The 20,099-nt window shown below is 34.9% G+C and overlaps 1 protein-coding gene across 4 annotated transcripts in view; it reads left to right on the forward strand.

Annotated features, from left to right (window-relative positions):
• Window positions 1-20,099, forward strand: part of EFR3A (EFR3 homolog A) — a 102,447-nt gene that overhangs the window by 57,122 nt on the left and 25,226 nt on the right. For all 4 annotated transcript variants that reach the window (XM_077944034.1, XM_077944033.1, XM_015146000.3 and 1 more), the window contains exons 10-18: window positions 259-426; window positions 5,818-5,932; window positions 6,850-6,901; window positions 9,203-9,375; window positions 9,675-9,750; window positions 15,107-15,268; window positions 15,908-16,039; window positions 17,160-17,227; window positions 18,514-18,641. In XM_077944034.1, the coding sequence (XP_077800160.1) occupies window positions 259-426; window positions 5,818-5,932; window positions 6,850-6,901; window positions 9,203-9,375; window positions 9,675-9,750; window positions 15,107-15,268; window positions 15,908-16,039; window positions 17,160-17,227; window positions 18,514-18,641 (1,074 nt within the window). The remainder of the gene's footprint in view (window positions 1-258; window positions 427-5,817; window positions 5,933-6,849; window positions 6,902-9,202; window positions 9,376-9,674; window positions 9,751-15,106; window positions 15,269-15,907; window positions 16,040-17,159; window positions 17,228-18,513; window positions 18,642-20,099) is intronic.

The following is a 20,099-nucleotide window of genomic DNA, read 5'->3' on the forward strand; positions in this document are numbered from 1 at the left end:
TATGCACATACACATTTTTTAATGGTGGAACCAGAGATTCAAACAGTGAGTTGCTCATAAATGCCCAGTGTTTATTGGTATAATGAGGGGGCTTTCTTAATTATTTCTCATTTACTCTTTTTTAAAAAAATAGTTAATAAATTACTATGGATTTTTGACTAGAAAATTACAAAAACAATCTGTGAAGAAATAAGATAATTGACTTCAAATATGCAATACTAGAAACATATATCTTCTCACATAAGTGATCCTTTATAGGTCCAACAGTGCTGGAAGTCTTCAACACCCTTTTGAAACATCTGCGTCTCAGTGTTGAATTCGAAGCAAATGATTTACAGGGGGGATCTGTAGGCAGTGTCAACTTAAACACAAGTTCCAAAGACAATGATGAGAAGATTGTGCAGAATGCTATCATCCAAACAATAGGTGAGTACATTTCACTTTTCAAAACTGTCATATAAAACAGTGATAGACAAAGCTCTCACATAAAGTCCTGGACTATTTTGGTACATTTGTCAAAGATGAATGATAGCTTAAACTTCTGAAAACTTTATTTTCGAAAATAAGCAAGCATGACAATGGAACAAAGAACACTATGTTGTTCCATTAAATCTGCAGGACACGAATTCATCTACTGTTAACATTTTATGACATATACTTTTTCATTTGCTTTTACTCTGTCTTGCCTGCATCTCTTCCTCCCTTCTCTCTCTCCCTCTCTGTTTCTTTCTCTCCCTATGTGTGTCTCTTTGTGCATGTATGTATATGTGGGAATACACACATACACATGCGTATTTTTTTCTAAACCACGAGATACAGGAAGTTGCATACATCATGGCCTATTACTACTACATACTTTGATGTATTTTTCCAAAAAATAAATGTATTTTTTAATATAACCAGAGTTAAATTGTCAACATCACTAAATTTAACATTGATCCAGTACTTGAATCAACCCTTCCTATTTCAGTTTTATCAGTTGACCCAATAATGTACTATATTGACTTTTTTCCTTAAGTCCAAGATTCAGTCTAGGATCATATATTGCATTTAGTTGTAATATTTCTTTAAGTCCATTAGTCAGGAACATTTCCATTATGACATGGACATTTCTTAAGAGTAAAGTCGGCCGGGCGCGGTGGCTCAAGCCTGTAATCCCAGCACTTTGGGAGGCCGAGACGGGCGGATCACGAGGTCAGGAGATCGAAACCATCCTGGCTAACACGGTGAAACCCCGTCTCTATTAAGAAATACAAAAAACTAGCCGGGCGAGGTGGCGGGTGCCTGTAGTCTCAGCTACTCGGGAGGCTGAGGCCGGAGAATGGCGTGAACCCGGGAGGCGGAGCTTGCAGTGAGCTGAGATCCGGCCACTGCACTCCAGCCTGGGCGACAGAGCGAGACTCCGTCTCAACAAAAAAAAAAAAAAAAAAAAAAGAGTAAAGTCCCCCTCCCACTTTTTTAAAAATAGAAAATTCTTCATTTGGTTTTGTAATGGTGTTTCCTTGTGATTAAATTCAAGTTAAATATTCCTAAATATGTTCTTCTCAGATTAGCACATCCAGAGGTACACACTGTAACTTGCTCCTTTTTCATTAAATTAATTTTGATCACTTAAGGCATTATTATATTCCTCCACTGTATGGTTTTAGTTTTTTCTGAAATTGTAAATAATAAGCAACCTCTGAAAAGGCACTTTCAGACCATGGGGATATTCTGCTTTTCATCCAGACTTAAGGTTAGATTTAGCATTCGTTCATAATTCTTGTCTGAATTAGTCTTTACCATGATGGCTGCAAAATGATGGTTTTTAAACTCTAGCACTCCTTCCAAAACTATCAGTTGCCTCTCAATGTTCTCAATGTTCTATTGTAAGCAGGAGCCCCCTTTTCTACCTTTCTATGTATGTCAGAATGCATGTATTTGTTTATTGGTATGAACTCAATGGATTTGTATTTTCATGGTTTATAATTCATTACTATAGTTAATCATTTTGATGCTCAGATTGTCCCAGATTTGGCTCATGGGAGCTCCTTCAAGACATCCTCCAACCCCCCTGAACCTTTTTTTTTTTAAAGCACTGCCTTACTTGGGTAAGCTGTTCCAGACGAATTCTATACTTTCTGCCCCAGCCCTGGAATTAGTCATTTCTCCAAAGGAGCTGTGGTTACTTTTAGTGGGTAATAGTATTAGAGACTAATATCTGGATGCTAATATCTTGGACTTTAATATCGTATACTTTTCTTTCTTTTTTAAATTTTCTTTTTTGTTTTTGTCCTGACGATGGTCAAAGTACAAAGAGTGAAGAGCTTCCTTAAGAAAACAGCCATGAGAATTCACATTTCTGGAAATGAAATAATCTGACTGTGTATAAATACAAATTCAAGCAAGCAAGCTATTTTTCTACTTTAACCTTTTTCTTTCAGTATTTTCTTCAGTATAGCCAGATCATATTTTAATATAACCACCTGCTTGCTATGATAATTTCAGAATTTCACAATTGTATTCCTGGGGTTTAGTACATAATTTCTAACCTAATAATAGTTTCAATTAATAGTAGAGTCGTATATAAATTTCTTCTGAAACTAGGCTTATGCCTTTTATCTGGGTAAGTTTTTCACTTGTGGGCTACTTATTTATAATAATCCTTTGGGATACTTAATACAGACTTTCTCTTGGTCATCTTGTTTTTAAAGTTTTATGGATATGCATACATGGATTGTGCATCTCCATTGACACCACCTATTTATTTATTGGACATATGCGTACACCATTTCTTGTACTAGGGCTTCATGATACATGGGGCTCTCACGTTGTGGAGGCATTTGTTGATCTGCTTGGAGTGGTACCTCTATTTCATCTAGTTGCCGTCTCATCACATGTCTAGAAATTGTGCTCATTAAGGAAAATACCCAGGAGTGTCTCATTCAACACACTAACACAGAGTAGGCACTTAAGATTTTGAGACTGACTGAAAAGACAAAATGTAATAAACTCCATCGTTACCATGGAGTCATAATAAAGCATAGACATTCTAGTTATTGCTTAAAACAATTAGTATTAATGTATAGTGAACCTCGCTTCTGTGGTGACTTTTACATTTATTTGGATTATTTATAGATTTTTTGTGATATTTGAGGATGTTAAATCAGCTAATCTTGATTTCACAGAATCGATTTAAATGCTTTAATGACTTCTAATTAATTCAGTGTTACTGTTTCACTCTAGAATATTTAATGTATTGTTTCTTAAGTATTTTATTATAAAGCGTATATACAGAAGACTCAAGCCATATTTCTGTGATACAACACATTTAGAATAACATGTAAGAATTTAAAAAAGAGAGGAAAGAAATGCAGTGTGGCACAGTAAGATTTCTCTTTTAAAATCAAACTTTAACAAAAATCTGGTTTCCTTAATAGTTTCCTTTTTAATTTCTCAGTATTCTGGCAGTTGTCAGATCATGTGGTTATTCCTGTCGGTGGGCCATGGAACAGGGCTGCTGTAGCTTTTGCACTTCCAAGTTATCAGGCTGTTGGCCAATGCCTCTTTCTTTTAAAATAGTGAAGAACATAGCTACCTGCTTTGTTCTTTTCTTCTGGACTCATTTCTGTTCAGTAGTTCAAATACAAACAGTAAGTGTAGAGAATGAGATGCTTTTGGTGACTGTCTGTCCTTAGAGCTAGTCATATTGAAGACTCCTACCCAATTTTAAGTTAAAAAAATAAAGCAGTTCTAAAGCATACATTAGTTGCATTTATTTCCTACTGTTACTATTTTTAGGTCTTTAATAGTCTTGTGTCTAATTAACATCAGATATAGTGGACTCAGTTGACCGTATGCTTGGGAGACAAAAATAAGAGTTTTTCCTTAGGACAATGGTTCTTAACTTTGTTGCACATTGAAATTACCTCAGGATCTTAGAAAAGCACTGATGCTTGGACTTCCGAAACCCCCAGATATTCTGACTTCATTATTTTGGTATGTAGCCTATGCATCAGCATGTTAAAAGCTCCCCGAGGTAATTCTAATGTGCAGCAAAGCTTGGGAACCACTGAATTAGAGAATACTATTCCACACATTTGAAAAGCATGAAGAATGACCTTGAATCAGAGATACAAATGTTGTTGAATATAGGGAAGTATGATAGTGCTTGTTAACTCCAAACTTTTACTGTAGTTAGGTGCTGTGGTAAAGAGAACTGCAGGGTACTTCATGTCCTTGTGGTAATAACTAACTTGTTTGAAACAGAAGGTCAGTGTCCAGTTTTCTGCAAGACTGGGAATGTATCTAGTTGTATGGAAGAATTATAGAATAATAATAATAGCGTAGGCTTTGGAAATAAATAACCCTTATCTCAGGCCCTAATGTTAGCTGTGTAATTTTTTGGTGAGTTCTTAACTTCTCTAATCCTCATTTCCACAAGAGGAAACTGAGACAAATAAGAGAACCTAGACTCATAAGGTTATTTTGAGGATCCAAGTACAAAATAATTTCTTATTTCATAAATATGTATTCTGTAAGTGTTAACTACAGTAATATACTTTATGGAGATGGAGTCATGTTAAGGTTATGAGATTTTTGACTGCTAATGTACGTGGTTGTGGGAAATGACTTTTACCCCTAGGTCCAATCAAAATGATGAATAGAACAGTTTGAATTTGTATAAACAGATCATTAACTCCAGTAATAGAAGCTGAACAGTTATATTGAAAAGTCAGCTTATTCTTTAAAAATACTAAAAATGCAGAAAGTTTCTGTAATGATGACATTGAATTTTAAGAAAGGAACATAACAGCCATGATTTGATAGTCTGTTCCAGTCTTTCAAAGAAATAAGAAACTTTTAAAGTGTGAGTAAATAATTAAAGGTTATAAATCTTTTGTGACCAGGAAGTAAGTATCAAAAGCTACAGCAGATAAATTTAAAATATTCTCAGAAACTAGACTGCATCAGAAAAATGACAGGTAAGTTATTTACTTATTTTTTACATCAGTTGAATTATGTATGTTGAATTAATTCACAGGGTTTGTAAACTATAAATTTGGCTTATTATAATGACATTCAGATATTTGAGCAATCCTGGAAAACCAGAGTAGTGACTAATTATTGACTTCTTTACCAATGTGTGGCCTGATTACTGGAACAAAAATTTAGGCTCACAATGTGTGAACTAGAGTTTCATCAGAAATACTACCAAAATATTTTTCCTTTTCTTTTTTTTTTTTTGAGGCAGAGTTTCGCTCTTGTTGCCCAGGCTGGAGTGCAGTGGTGCGATCTTGGCTCACCACACCTCCACATCCCAGTTTCAAGCAATTCTCCTGCCTCAACCTCCTGAATAGCTGGGATTACAGGCATGTGCCACCACGCCTGCCTAATTTTGTGTTTTTAGTAGAGATGGGGTTTCACCGTGTTGGTCAGGCTGGTCTCGAAGTCCCAACCTCAGGTGATCCACCCACCTCAGCCTCCCAAAGTATTGGGATTACAAGTGTGAGCCATCACACCCGGGCAATATTTTTCCTTTTTCTAAAATTCCAGTCAACTCAAGTCAGTGCTGGTTTGTCACTGTTATAATTATATAAAAAAGACTTTGATAAATTTATCATTTTATCTATCAGTCCATTATACACAGTTTATATTGTACCTAACTAAATGATTTTGTGCAGATGAAATTGTAATATTCTTTAATGTTACATGTAGCATACAGACTTGTCAGTGATTATTTTACCACATGTTGAAAACTTTGGCTAAAAATAATTTTGTGCTATATGGAAAAGTAGACTTTTTCAATTTCTAAAATTTATCTTAATACTTTCATAGGATTTTTTGGAAGTAACTTACCAGATTATCAGAGGTCAGAAATCATGATGTTCATTATGGGGAAAGTACCTGTTTTTGGAACATCTACCCATACTTTGGATATCAGTCAACTAGGGTATGTTCTCAGACTGTAAATTTGAACTTAATCTTGAATTACATTTTATCCTAATGAAATCTAGAAAATGTTTAAGTTTTGTTTTTTTAAAAATCATTAGTAATAAAATTCCTATGGAAAACAGTTAGTATTATTATGACAGTAGATTGCTAAGCAATTGAATTAACATTTTTAGGCCTTTAGATTCATTTTCAGCTTATAAATTCTCAGATTTTTCCATCTTTAGAAATTGTTTGGCCTGGACATTGTGTGTGTGTGCACACACATTCAGGGTTAAGCTTCAAGTTTCCTGTATAAATTTTAAAAATTAATGTCAGTATATCAGAAATAGTGGCTTATTCCTAGAATTTTAGAACTGAAAGGGATTTTAAAGATTATGTGCTCTGACCCCCTTATTTTATACATTTTATTTGGTTTTATAACATGCTAAAGTTTTTGTTTGTGAATGTTTTTGTTTTTTTAATTTAATAAGGAAGTAATAGTATCTTATTCGACTTACATTTCTTTGACCATTAATTTGTTATTTTTTAAAATTGTTCTTACCTGTTTATTCATATTTGTTAAAGAGAGATTATACTCATCAGCTATGTTTGCAGTAATTATTTTCTCCAATGTAAAATGTCTTTTAATTTGGGTTGTTTAGTTGTCTGTTTATATGATTAAATTTTCTTATCATCACACGCATAGGACTGTTTTGAGAGCCAATAACAGATTTTTTAGTTTGATATTTTTGAAGATAATAGTTTTAATTCACATGAATTTTACTTTGGCATGTAAAGTGAGCCGTGACTTAAAACTGTTATGAAAATAAAATCTATTTAGCCAATAAGAATAGAATTTTAAAATCAGTAATTGGAGTAAATGAAGTAATATAAATGCTAATTAGTATAATAATTCCAGCTTTTTGTATATTTTAGGGATTTAGGAACCAGGAGGATTCAGATAATGTTGCTGAGATCTTTGCTTATGGTAAGGCATTTAAGCTAAATAAAGGACACACTTAACCTTAAATTACTGTAAGCATTAATTGAATAGCTTCATGTTACAACCTTTCTTTTCTTAAGTAAGTTACTGTTTATGGTTAGTATTTTATTATGTTCTTCATTTTAAAGATTATCCTATAAAAAATATATTTATTTCTCACTTCTTCTGTCATTGTGTTTGATCTTCATAATGATGAAACATACACAGGGCAGAAACTATTGCCGTCTTATAGATGAGATACCTGGGCTCAGAGACTGTGAGTAGAAGGAGTTGATGAGGTCCACCAAAGTCGCTGGGCTGAAAAACAGAACTCAGATTTGAAATCCAAAGTTCTTTCAACATATTATGCTAATTCTTTCTCATACTGACCAAATAATTGCTTCTGATTGGGAAAATAATTCATTAAAATGAATATTTGCCATTTAAAATTTGAAGTGGCTATCAATAGCTGAAAAGGAAAAGTATACCCAGAACGAAAGGTCCTCTGATTATTTTCTAGCAATTGTACTCACATTTGATTCAACCATTGCTAGCAGATATGTATCCTTTCGAAATCAGTATCTTTTAGATTTATCCTGGAAATGTTTACTATACATGATCTCATTTTTTAAACGGACTGTCTCATACCTAAGTGCAGAAATACCTCGTATGGTTTTATTTTTAATTCTTTTTAATTCTGTTTATGGCCCTTATCATATAGAAGTTTTGAATTCTAATATAGCCAGATTTATCAGTTTGTTCTATATGTTTTGTACTTTTTCATTTGTATCTAAGAACTCCATTCCTCCTCTGATGATATAAATGCTTTTGTTTGTATTTTCTTATAGCAGTTTTAAAATTTTAGCTCTCTATATTTAGAACTTTAATCTGAAGTTTATGTTTATATGTGGTATGATTTTCCCGGATGGGTAGACAGGTGTCCCACCGGTTTCCCAGCTGACTTATAAAACTACCTCCATCCTATAAATGCCCAAATGTAAATGTTAAGTATTCCATATATGTTTATAATCCTGTAAATATGTTGAGATCTCCCACCTGCAATTTAATTTGATCCTAAGCCTTTATTTATATTAGACAAATTTGCTAAGTAAATTATTTTGCCTTGCCATCCTGATTATACCATATAGTCGACTGAATGAACATCTATGTGGTATGCTTAAAATGTTTAATAGCAGCCGGGCATAGTGGCTCATGCCTGTAATCCCAGCACTTTGGGAGGCCGAGGCGGGTGGATCACAAGGTCAGGAGATCGAGACCATCCTGGCTAACACGGTGAAACCCTGTCTCTACTAAAAATAAAAAAATTAGCCTGGCGTGGTGGCAGCGCCTGTAGTCCCAGCTACTCGGGAGGCCAAGACGGGAGAATGGCATGAACCCGGAAGGCAGAGCTTGCAGTGAGCAGAGACCACACGCCACTGCACTCTAGCCTGGGTGACAGAGCGAGACTCCGTCTCAAAAAAAAGTCAATCAAGTAACTAAGTACAACTTCCCAAAATGAAAATGTATTCCCATTAACCAACTGCCTAATTTAAAATGAGAGAATAATTTGCAAACTTAAATTTAAAATTTGCAGGTCTTACTTTTACTGTTTGTCACCTAAGCTCCTTATATCTCTTTCGTACTAACCTTAACTTCTCTGGGCCTCAGTTTCTCCTTATGAATGCGATTCGCTAGAGTGTACCTTACAGGGATATGGTGAGGACAGTTAATACGTATGCAGTGCTTAGAATCATGCCTAACACGTGGTAAATGTATGCTGTTATTACCTTTATTCTCATTATGAATGATGTTTTTGTGAATTCAGCAAAATCCTACATTACTTTTTTTTTTTTTTTTTTTTTTGAGACAGAGTCTCGCTCTGTTGCCCAGGCTGGAGTACATTGGCGCGATCTCGGCTCACTGCAAGCTCCGCCTCCCGGGTTCACGCCGTTCTCCTGCCTCAGCCTCCCAAGTAGCTGGGACTACAGGCGCCCGCCACCATGCCTAGCTAATCTTTTTTTTTGTATTTTTTAGTAGAGACAGAGTTTCACCGTGTTAGCCAGGATGGTCTCGATCAACTGATCTCGTGATCCACCCTCCTCGGCCTCCCAAAGTGCTGGGTTTACAAGCGTGAGCCACCGCACCCAGCCAGAATCCTTCATTACTTTGCACATTTCCTTTATGTCTTCTCTGCAGGCTTCTGTCCATATTTTCTTTCCTAAGTTTATGGTTCTTATAAAACAATATGAGAATTTTACAAAAAAAAGGACTCGTGACAAAATTGTTTGCTTTCTTCCCGATAATCAGGTGACCTCTGGATATAAAGCAAAGACGATTGTTACTGCACTGCCAGGGTCTTTCCTGGATCCTTTGTTATCAGCATCTCTCATGGAAGACTATGAACTGAGACAGTTGGTCTTGGAAGTAATGCATAATCTCATGGATCGCCATGACAATAGGGCAAAGCTTCGAGGGATCAGGTAATATGCCATTTTGAAATGGATCAAATGATAATGTTTTTAAATTGCTAAATTAGTGTATTTAAGTATTGTGATTTTTAAAAATCTAGCATTTTATTTAATTGGTATTGAGATAATTTAATCAATATATTTTAAGATAGCAATTTTTTGGAAAGCACATATGTACTCCTCAGAAGCAATTCAGTAGTATTACATACAGGCTTATCAAACTCTTAAGTGTAAATACAATTTTCCATATAAGATGTGATATTGTAAATAAATGTGCTATTCATTAAAAATGATATATTAATTGTCTCTAGAATAATACCGGATGTAGCTGACCTAAAGATAAAAAGAGAAAAAATTTGTAGACAAGATACAAGTTTCATGAAAAAGGTAAGACATCTTCTAAAAAAAAAAAATGCGTAGTGTAAATTACAGCCATTTGAATTGTTAGGTGGTTTTGTATTGATCTGTGACCTTGAAATGAAGCCATAGAATTTTGAAATTGAAAGACCTCAAGATGCCATCTTCAACCTCCCTCAAGTATAACATTCCTGGTGGTGTCTCCTCCAGCCTGTATTTGAACATTGTATTGTTGGGCTGCTGTAGTAGTTCTTAATTTCTTCTCTGAGTAAAACGTCTTCCTATAATTCTTGCCCTGGCAATCCTCTCCCACTGAAAAACATAGATACTGATTCCTCTTTTAGCAGCTCTTTTGTAGACAGTTTCAAGTTTCTGAAAATACCTGTTACCATCGAATAAATTAACTGTGGTGAGTTTTTATTGTCTATTAGGCATTGTGTTCTACACTATTTGGGATATAAAGATGAGTTGGGCAGGATCTCTGCCCCTAATAGTGGTTTTTGCTGGATTTTCATGATGATAATTTAAATTCTGTAGGTCTACTGGCAAATGGCTGAATTTAGAAAATTATGATATTTATGGTTATTTGCATATTGAGTAAACTTTCTTTGCAGTTATTATTTGTCCAAAGCTTGGGCACCTAATATTTGCCAGACACTTAGTCAACATTGAGAGATATGATAACCATGACACTGCCAGCTGCCCTTATAACGAACACAGTATTGCCAGCTAAGGGAGCCTGTTTTTAGAGGTACGGGGAACAGGAGACAGCCCCATAGGAAGCTAGGTGCAGAGACCTGTAATCCATGTTCTTTTTTGCCTCTTTACTAGCCCATGCTTTCTCCCTGACACCGTCTTTCGTGTTACTATCTGTACCTATACTATTGATTGCTGTGTTTCAAGTTAACTCCTTTTTAAAACTTCATTTAAAAAATAATTTACAAAATATCACCGTTTCTACATTAATGTGATTCACTGAATAAAATATTTAAGTGAGGTTGGCCGGGCACGGTGGCTCACACCTGTAATCCCAGCACTTTGGGAGGCCGAGGTGGGTAGATCACGAGGTCAGGAGATTGGGACCATCCTGGCTAACACAGTGAAACCTCGTCTCTACTAAAAATACAGAAAAAAATAAATAAAAATTAGCCGGGCGTGGTGGCGGGCACCTGTAGTCTCAGCTGCTCTGGAGGCTGAGGCAGGAGAATGGCGTGAATCCTGGAGGTGGAACTTGAAGTGAGCTGAGATTGCGCCACTGTACTCCAGCCTGGGTGACAGAGCGAGACTCTGTCTCAAAAAAAAAAAAAAAAATTTAAGTGAGGCTATACTGTATATCAAAAAACTGGTTAATAAGTAGGACAGATACATTAATACTTCTCAATTTTTATTTTTTATTTCTTTATATCACCTAACTAATGAAAGAAGTTATTCTACATAACTGAGGAACTTCAAACAATTTTTTAAAATATTTTTTATTGACAAATTATAAATATACATTTATGGGATACAATGTGGTGTTTTGATTATATGTATACAATGTGGAAAGTTTAAATCCAGCTAATTAACATATCCATTTTCTTGCTTACCTATCTTTTTTTATGGTGACATATTTGAAATTTGCTCTCTTAGTTATTTTCAAATATACAATACACTGTTAATGACTAGTCACCCTGCTGTGCAATAGGTCTCAAAACTTAACTCCTTCTATGTGTCTGAAACCTTGTAACCTTTGATCAATAATCTCTCCATTACCCTCCTCCTTGCTCTCAGGCCCCCGCTCTTGCTAACCACCATTCTCTACTTCTGTGGGTTCAACTTTTTTAGATTCCACATACAAGTGAGATTATGCAGTATTTCTTGGGACTGACTTGTTTGACTTAGCATAACGTCCTCCAGGTTCATCCATATTGTCACAAATGAAAGAATTTTCTTCTAGTGTAAGGCTGAATAGTGTATATATATATATATATAGTATATATATATATACACACACACACTACATTTTCTTTATCCATTCATCTGTTGATGGACACTTAGGCTGATTCCATACTGAGGAATTTTTAATCATTACTGATATAATGAATTTTGAAAACTCAATTGATAACTGATTTTTGAGTTATTGACTTTATACAATGACATTAAACAGTCACGGACATTGAGACTGGATTTCATTTTATCCGTTATGAGTTATAGAAATAATACTTCTGCTGTTTATTTTGCTAGTCAACCAATTTAGAAGGCTGTAATTTAACAGCAAGATTAGACTATTATTCATGTTAGATTTTGAATCTTTAAACTATTCTCTGAATTAGTTATTCCTCTGTTTTATAATTCAGAATAACTTTCCTTGCTAAGCATTTGTTATCATTAATGTAAACCATTCCTTTTTGGGTCTTTCTCTTTAGAAGCAATGTGTTCACACTTTTTTCCTTTGTCAAAATTTTATTTTTATAATTTGACACCATTTTTCATTTACCTTCCAATTTGTTTTATCAGTAAAAATGTTGTTTGATTTCCATATGAAAACTAGCAACTGAGAGAAGTTTCTGCAAAGAACTAAAGAAAAAAAAATGGGTTCTGTAGCCACAGGATAATGGACTGGCCTTTAGTTAAGAGAATCTTAGTTTAGCATAGACAGTATATTTTCTGTGTTAACATTGTTTGTTCAGGCAACTGTGTCTGAGATTACTACCCAGCCTAAAACGACTCCATCTGAATGTTTTAGGGACGTCTTATATACGGAGTCTGTTTGAAAAATGGTTCCAGGGCTGGAATCCCTTATACATTGTGAGGTATCACTTCACCTGTAATTTCCTAATGAAGTGTATTCTTCCAGAGAAAACAGCGGCCACCACTGAGTCTGCAACTCAGTATATAGTATATGGTTTCACACCATGTGAAAGGGCTCTTGTTAATGTTTCACCAAATCTAGGAATTATGTAGAAAAGAGTACTTTTTATTATGAAGTATAAAATATATGGAAATTATTACTTTAATTGTTTTAAGGTGAACAACAGTATAAACAAAAGCATCCCACATGTTCTGTCTTCTTCATAACTCCATCCTCTCTCCTACAAGTAATCACTATCATTGCTCTGACTTTGATGGAAATTGACTCCTTCGAGTTTTTTTTACAGTTTGATAACCTAATATACATTACGTCTTTGAACTATATTGTTTAGTTTTGCCAGTTTTTGTTATTTGGGTGAAGGGAACCATACATTGTGTATTCTTTTAAGTTTAGTTTTTTTTATTCAGCTCTATTTTGGTAAAATTCATCCATGTGTGGCTTTAATAGTATTCCATGATATGAATATACCACAAGTTTTCTTTTGTTGGCACACATTTGAATTGTTTCCAGTTAGTGAGTGTTATGAACTGTGCTCCTGTGAACATGCTCGTACATGTGTTATGCTGTGTATTATAACTCCCATTTCTCCAAGGCCTGTAGGAGAGGAATTGCTGAGTAATAGGTTATGTATTTTTCAGATTCACTGGATAATGCCATACCAGTTTGTAAAGTCATTATACCTATTTGTATTTTTACATTACATATTACAAATTTTTTATTTCATCTAATATGGTATGTAGTAGGTAATTTTTAAAAACAAACTTATTACTTAAGGAACCTGAAGTCTAAATTCTCACATATATATGCACCACTTTAATATTTGTTAGTGATGTTTAGAACCATAGAATTTAAGAATATTCTTAGGTTTTAAGAGGACCCAATACATAAAGTTTTCTTTTCCCCACCCAAGTATAGAAACTATATGTGTTTGAGAGAGAGAAAGAATGAGAGAGACAAACTCTGAATTCAGAAAGGTGGAAACCAAAATAACAACTTCAGAAATAAAGGAATCTGGAGGGTAGCTTTATATCTGTAGCCAAAAAAGGCTAACACCGTACCACAGATTTATGCAGACTTAACCAGTCAGTCATTGTCACAGCTGGAGAACTACAGGCCACCTTACTGAGATGGGACCTTAGTGCATATTAAATAGAGAACAGAGCAGAATGCATACTTGTTACAGGCAGGCTGGCTTCAGAAGAGTCTGTGCTGCTCTTGCCCAGTTTCTTTTCCTAAAATGATCCGAAGAACCTTCTGAGAAACAGGCTTGGAATATTAAGCCTGAAGTCTCTCCACATGGGAAAAATGAGTGTTCTTAACCCTGCCTGCACATTATAACCACATGGGTAGCTTTATACTTGAAAAATACTGATACTCTGCCACTGACCAGTTACATGATATTAAAGGAGGGTGGACAGTAGTGAGAAGTGGGGAGGGCAAGAGCATGGTGGTCATTCCAGTCGTCCAGTGATTCCAGTGGACAGTTAGGGTTGAGAGCTAATTGAGTTAATGTCGCCACTGTGACTGGAAATGGCATTGCACCTATATCCAGGAATGCTTTAGAAAGGAAAGGCTTTAATAATCTCTTATTATAATAATAAATAATAAATCTTTATTGTAATGATCTTTTTTTTTTTTTTTTTTTTGAGACGGAGTCTCACTCTGCCGCCCAGGCTGGAGTGCAGTGGCCGGATCTCAGCTCACTGCAAGCTCCGCCTCCCGGGTTCACGCCATTCTCCTGCCTCAGCCTCCCAAGTAGCTGGGACTACAGGCGCCCGCCACTGCGCCCGGCTAGTTTTTTGTATTTTTTTAGTAGAGACGGGGTTTCACCGTGTTAGCCAGGATGGTCTTGATCTCCTGACCTCGTGATCCGCCCGTCTCGGCCTCCCAAAGTGCTGGGATTACAGGCTTGAGCCACCGCGCCCGGCCTTATTGTAATGATCTTTACTTAGATCAGTCCAGTTTAGGGGAAGCCTCTATGCAATACCTGGGGAGTTTCTGTAACCTCTTCCCTGTTAATAGACTTGCCTTCAGAGACTCCATGCCAAAATGTAACAGAACCTGCAGATGCTCTTCTCTGTACGGCTAACCTACAGGGCTTGTTCCCCAGTCAAGAGAGCCTGAGTACATTTCCTCTCAGCACAATATTCTTTATCATTGCTGAGGCTGTATTGCCAAAGTATCTCTCAGGATTCTGCCATCCATTTCACTTTTTTTCTCAAGTCAATCCATAATTTGCTTTTGTTTTTTCAAATTACTATTAAAAAACATTTTCATCGTTAGCACAGGAACTATTTTTTACTGATTGTTTTTATTTAAGGTTTGTCTTCAATTTTAACATTAGCTTGTAGTTATATATTAGCATGTTGACTGATGTTAATAATTGGAATTTGACCATCTGATCATCAATTTAAATTTCATTTCCATGTTAAGCTATATAATAACATAGCTACACTGTCAAAGTGTATGCATGTGAAATCTGCCTTTTTTACATTTTAAGCAAAATTACCTTTTTCCTCTGTCTTTTATCCTCAGAATGGGCAACAGCTATATCGGCACATATATTTGGGTTGTAAAGAGGAAGACAACGTTCAGAAAAACTATGAACTACTTTATACTTCTCTTGCTCTTATAACTATTGAACTGGCTAATGAAGAAGTAGTTATTGATCTCATTCGATTGGCCATTGCTTTACAGGTATGCTTTCATAACCATTCACTGCAGAATACATTTTTTATAAAGCAGACACCATCTTTGAGGTATTGCCTTTATCCAAGGACATGAATTTTAAAAGGGAGTTATCTAGTTGTAAATCTAAAATACTCAAGACTATGATCACATTCTTCATTTATTCCTTTTACATATGTTGCATAAGCATCAACTTGTGTGCTAAATATCCTTCAAGGCCATAGGGATATACTGTGATGAAGAAGACAGACACAGTCCCTGTACCCCTGTACCCACACTTCCTACCCTGGGGGGATAGTCATTAAATAAGAATGACATACATGCAGTTGTTTAATTAGAGTTGCATAAGTGTTATGTAATAGAAGGACAGTATGCAATGGCTATATGTGCACGTGCGCACGCGCGTGTGTGTGTGTGTGTGTGTGAACAGGAAAGGCTTTCCTAGGGAAGAGAGTTTAAGTTGAAAAATTTAACTCTATTGTAAATGAACATTTATTTTCCTCTCAGAATTGTTTTAGAAAATAACTTCTGATAAAGTGGCATTTTTGTTAGCTTTCCAAACTACCTGCAGTTTTCCAGTGTAATCAGAGAAAATGCTGGTGGAGCATAAGAACTTGATCTCTCTGATGTGTTTGTTTCTCATTAAAGGACAGTGCAATTATCAATGAGGATAATTTGCCAATGTTCCATCGTTGTGGAATCATGGCACTGGTTGCAGCATACCTCAACTTTGTAAGTCAGATGATAGCTGTCCCTGCATTTTGCCAGCATGTTAGCAAGGTAAATGTATTTAGAAAAGTCCTTAAACTTGAATTTTGTACAAAATTGCTAATTTTATTCCAATGATTATTTTTAACTTTGGTGATTATGTATCAAATTAAGATAATTCTATAAAAATATACAGCCAGTAAACTGAAACTACAGCTAAAACTGTAACTACTGTTTTTATATTTTCTTAGATGAATGTTGTTATAATAGTTTAATGTAGTGGTTGAATGCAATATATGGTTTTCTTCTAGAATACCTTATGTAATTTATTCTGTGACTTTTTTCCTTTGAACCCTTATGAATCTTGGTATCTAAATTTTCTTAAATTACACTCTTTTGTTGTTTATTCTAAACTACTTGAGGCAGATCTCAAAAGTTGAATAATTAATGTGCATCTCAGAGAATTGTCCTATGTCTTTCAAATATATTTAGTTTTCTTTAGCAGTAACTCTTACATCGTTATTTGCATAACTTAATAAACATTACAGTGCCCCCAACTTACCTAGCAGAAAAAGTCCACTTTTAAAGACGTCTGTAAGAGAGAACTTTATTTTTCTTAAATTGGAAGCACATTGTTTAGTCCTTACTAAAATGTAGGCTTTTAGTGTAATCTAAGAAACAAAACTCATCCATTCATTAATCAGATATTTGAGTGAATAATTGATGCCCACCACTAGAGAATTAAGTATTACAAAAGCAGAGTACCTCTTTGCTCACAGTTCATTGGAGGAGCTAGACCACACAAGTGCCTGGAGACCTTGTACACAGGCTGCAAAAGGTAATGCAGCAGGTGGAGGATGGTGATTTGTAAAGCGATTTACAAAATAGTGCATTTGAGAAAATAGATATTCTTGCTTTATCATACTAGGCTTAATCAAATGTAATGTGTCATCATTTTTTGCTTTATATATTACTTTATTGTCACAGTTTTATCTGTTAAATTTTAAAAATAATAAATGTGAAAACAGACTGTACACTTGGGCTGTAAACTTAGCTGAAATTCAAAAACAGTGATGGTATTTCTTATAAATGTTTAAAGTTGTTTTGTTTTTAAACTGTTTTCCAAATTTTTATAGCAAGGTCCTGAGGGGTGGGATTTTTGATTTTTGTTCTGTTTTTGAATGTTTTTTAGGTTATTGAAATTCGAACTATGGAAGCCCCTTATTTTCTACCAGAGCATATCTTCAGAGATAAGTGCATGTATGTTAATCTTTACGTTTTAAGGATGGGGTACTGACTTGATAAACCAATCAGTAATAATTATAAAGGAGTAAATATTGTTACAGTAATTCCTGGTGCTTTATACTAATCATCATTTTGTGTCTGTCATTTAATTCATTTAATTATTTCCCTTGTTATAAAAGGGCCTGCACATTATGGATGTTGACTCATGCACAACATGGAGTCAATCTTGAAAAAGTTTTTTAAGAGTAAGATTTGGCCGGGCGCAGTGGCTCACGCCTGTAATCCCAGCACTTTGGGAGGCCGAGGTGGATGGATCACCTGAGGTCAGGAGTTTTAGGCCAGCCTGGCCAACATGGCGAAACCCTGTCTCTACTAAAAAATACAAAAATTAGCTGGGCGTGGTGTCATGTGCCTGTAGTATCAGCTACTCAGGAGGCTGGGGCTGGAGAATTACTTGATCCCAGGAGGCGGAGGTTGCAGTGAACCAAGATCACACCACTGCACTCCAGCCTGGGTAACAGAGGGAGACTCCATCTCAAAAAAAAAAAAAAAAAACCTACCCTACTTTTTAAAAAATGTTGGCTGTCTCTCTTAAATATAGCATATTTTATGTTCTCATATGTAAATGATCAAACCTTTAAGAGAATACGGTATCCTGTTGAAGACGTTCAGTAATAGGTAACAATACTCAAAATATTGTGGAAGAAAGAATGTATTAAGGAAAATCAGTGTTATTTCCTGCATTATTTCTTGTTCTCTAAAGAAAAGTATATATATGAATAATTTTTTGTGTGAACTTTTGGGCTATAAAAGCAGTTTATATTGAAAGCATCAGTAAGATAATATCAAGCAGTTTGAAAGGAAGGTGAAACCTTATGTGGGTGGGCAAGTACTTCCTAACACTTAGCTGGCTAATACGGTTTTCATTAACAGTCAGTGGGCTGCATTTTTATTTTGTGTCTCAGTACACTTTTTTGTTAACATGACAATAAAAGCTACATTTAGTGTTCTTTATTACTTAACAAGTGAAGATCAGCAGAGTAATATAAGGCTAAATTCACTACTGGAATGTTACTGGGAGAAGAATCACTGCAGAATGGTTAATATATGGGACCGCATACTATGTGTTTTTAAAGAGCTCAAATTAGTTGCCTAAAATATACTGATTTTTCTGTTACTACAGTTTACATTGTGTTTATATTTAGAATATTGAGGCTTTTGCTCTGGAATGTTTTGCATAGTAACTAATTTTTGCTCAGTAATTTAATACTGAATGATTGTTGCTTTGATGAACTTGGCAGGCTTCCAAAATCTTTAGAGAAGCATGAGAAAGATTTGTACTTTCTGACCAACAAGATTGCAGAGTCCCTAGGTGGAAGTGGATATAGTGTTGAGAGATTGTCAGTTCCGTATGTACCGCAAGTAACAGGTAAGAGGAGGATAATTAGAACTCTCACTCTGGTGATTGCTTATGTTATAGTAATTTTTTCATTACCCAGTTAGCAATGAAAATTAATTCTGGTGTGTGTCCTTACTATAGCCCAGCCATTTTCAAATGCTTAAGAGTATTTACTTCTGTTTTTTAATTTTGCTATTGAAAACCTTCAGTAAATCTCTAACAACATAGATATGATTTTACCACGAGCAAATCAAGTCCTTGAATATTTATTGTTACAATACTTAATATTTTATTTAATAGTATATTTTAAAGTGAGATCTTTTCTCATTAAATGATACTCTATTTAAGTTATGGAAATTGATGAAAATTGTTTAATGATAAGTGATTATTGAGGTTAATGAATTAGACAACTTTTGTTATTTGAAAGAGTACAGACTGTTGTTATATAAATAAAACTACAAACTTTTTGAGTTACGGATTTTTTTTTCTCTGTGACCTATATAGTCCCTTCTATTCTTCCCATTGCCTGAAATAATTCTGTTTGAAGGTAAAATTGCATAGTGTCTTGTATTCAACCTTTACTGTAAAAATTAAAATCAAAGAATTTATGTCTTATGCTTTCATTTTCATTTGGTGACTATATAAGTAGATTTTGTGAGTTAGTTCTTTCTTTGGGGATACCTCTGTTCTACAAGAGAACCATTTGATTTCACTTAGAAAGATTTCTGGATTAGTCACTACAAGTAGCGCAGTCTTTGTAAATGGCTTTTTTTAAACAACATGGATCCAAAATACATACATTTAGTACAGTAATAATTGTTCATAACAGTCTGAGATGTTAATGAGTGCTTTTGCGTTTTCTTTTTAATTTTATGCTATAAAAGATTGTGTTCCTCAGGAACTCCTTGAGGAAATAAAAGTGCTAAGAATAAAACATTATTAGAGCTTTATAATTTAAAAGACTAAAAAAAAATTAAAAATATTTTAACTCTTATAATTTGAATTTAGCTCTCTTTCCTTCAAGCAAAAAACCTCTTAAACCCAGGCACAAGCACAAAGGTAAATCCAGTTGTCAGTTTGGCCTGCCCTTTCCCTCACCTGTCCTCTAGGAAAATAGCTTAATAAAATGTGCCTTTTAGAAAATGGGGCCAGTGGCCTGCATATTTTCTGTAATTAGTTTAATTATTATTTTCCTTTATCTTCCTTATAGCCATAGTTTATTTTTACCCCTGTTATTTCTCTTTACCCTGTTCCTTTAACTCTTAACAATTTTTAATGAAAGCTCTGGTACTTTTAAAATTTTTAGCAAATGGTCTGCACTTCCCTGATTCCTCCCACCCCTAAAAAAGATGTATTCTCTCATAATGCATCTCTGCCAATGACTGAAAGAATTCTGAATGTTTTAGTGTCTACTTAATTGTATAACTGCATAGAAATCCTAGATTTTTCTGATTTGTAAAGACTGATTGTTTAGAACCTGTCTGTGGC

This window comes from Macaca mulatta, chromosome 8 (assembly GCF_049350105.2).
Source record: "Macaca mulatta isolate MMU2019108-1 chromosome 8, T2T-MMU8v2.0, whole genome shotgun sequence".
NCBI lineage: Eukaryota > Metazoa > Chordata > Mammalia > Primates > Cercopithecidae > Macaca > Macaca mulatta.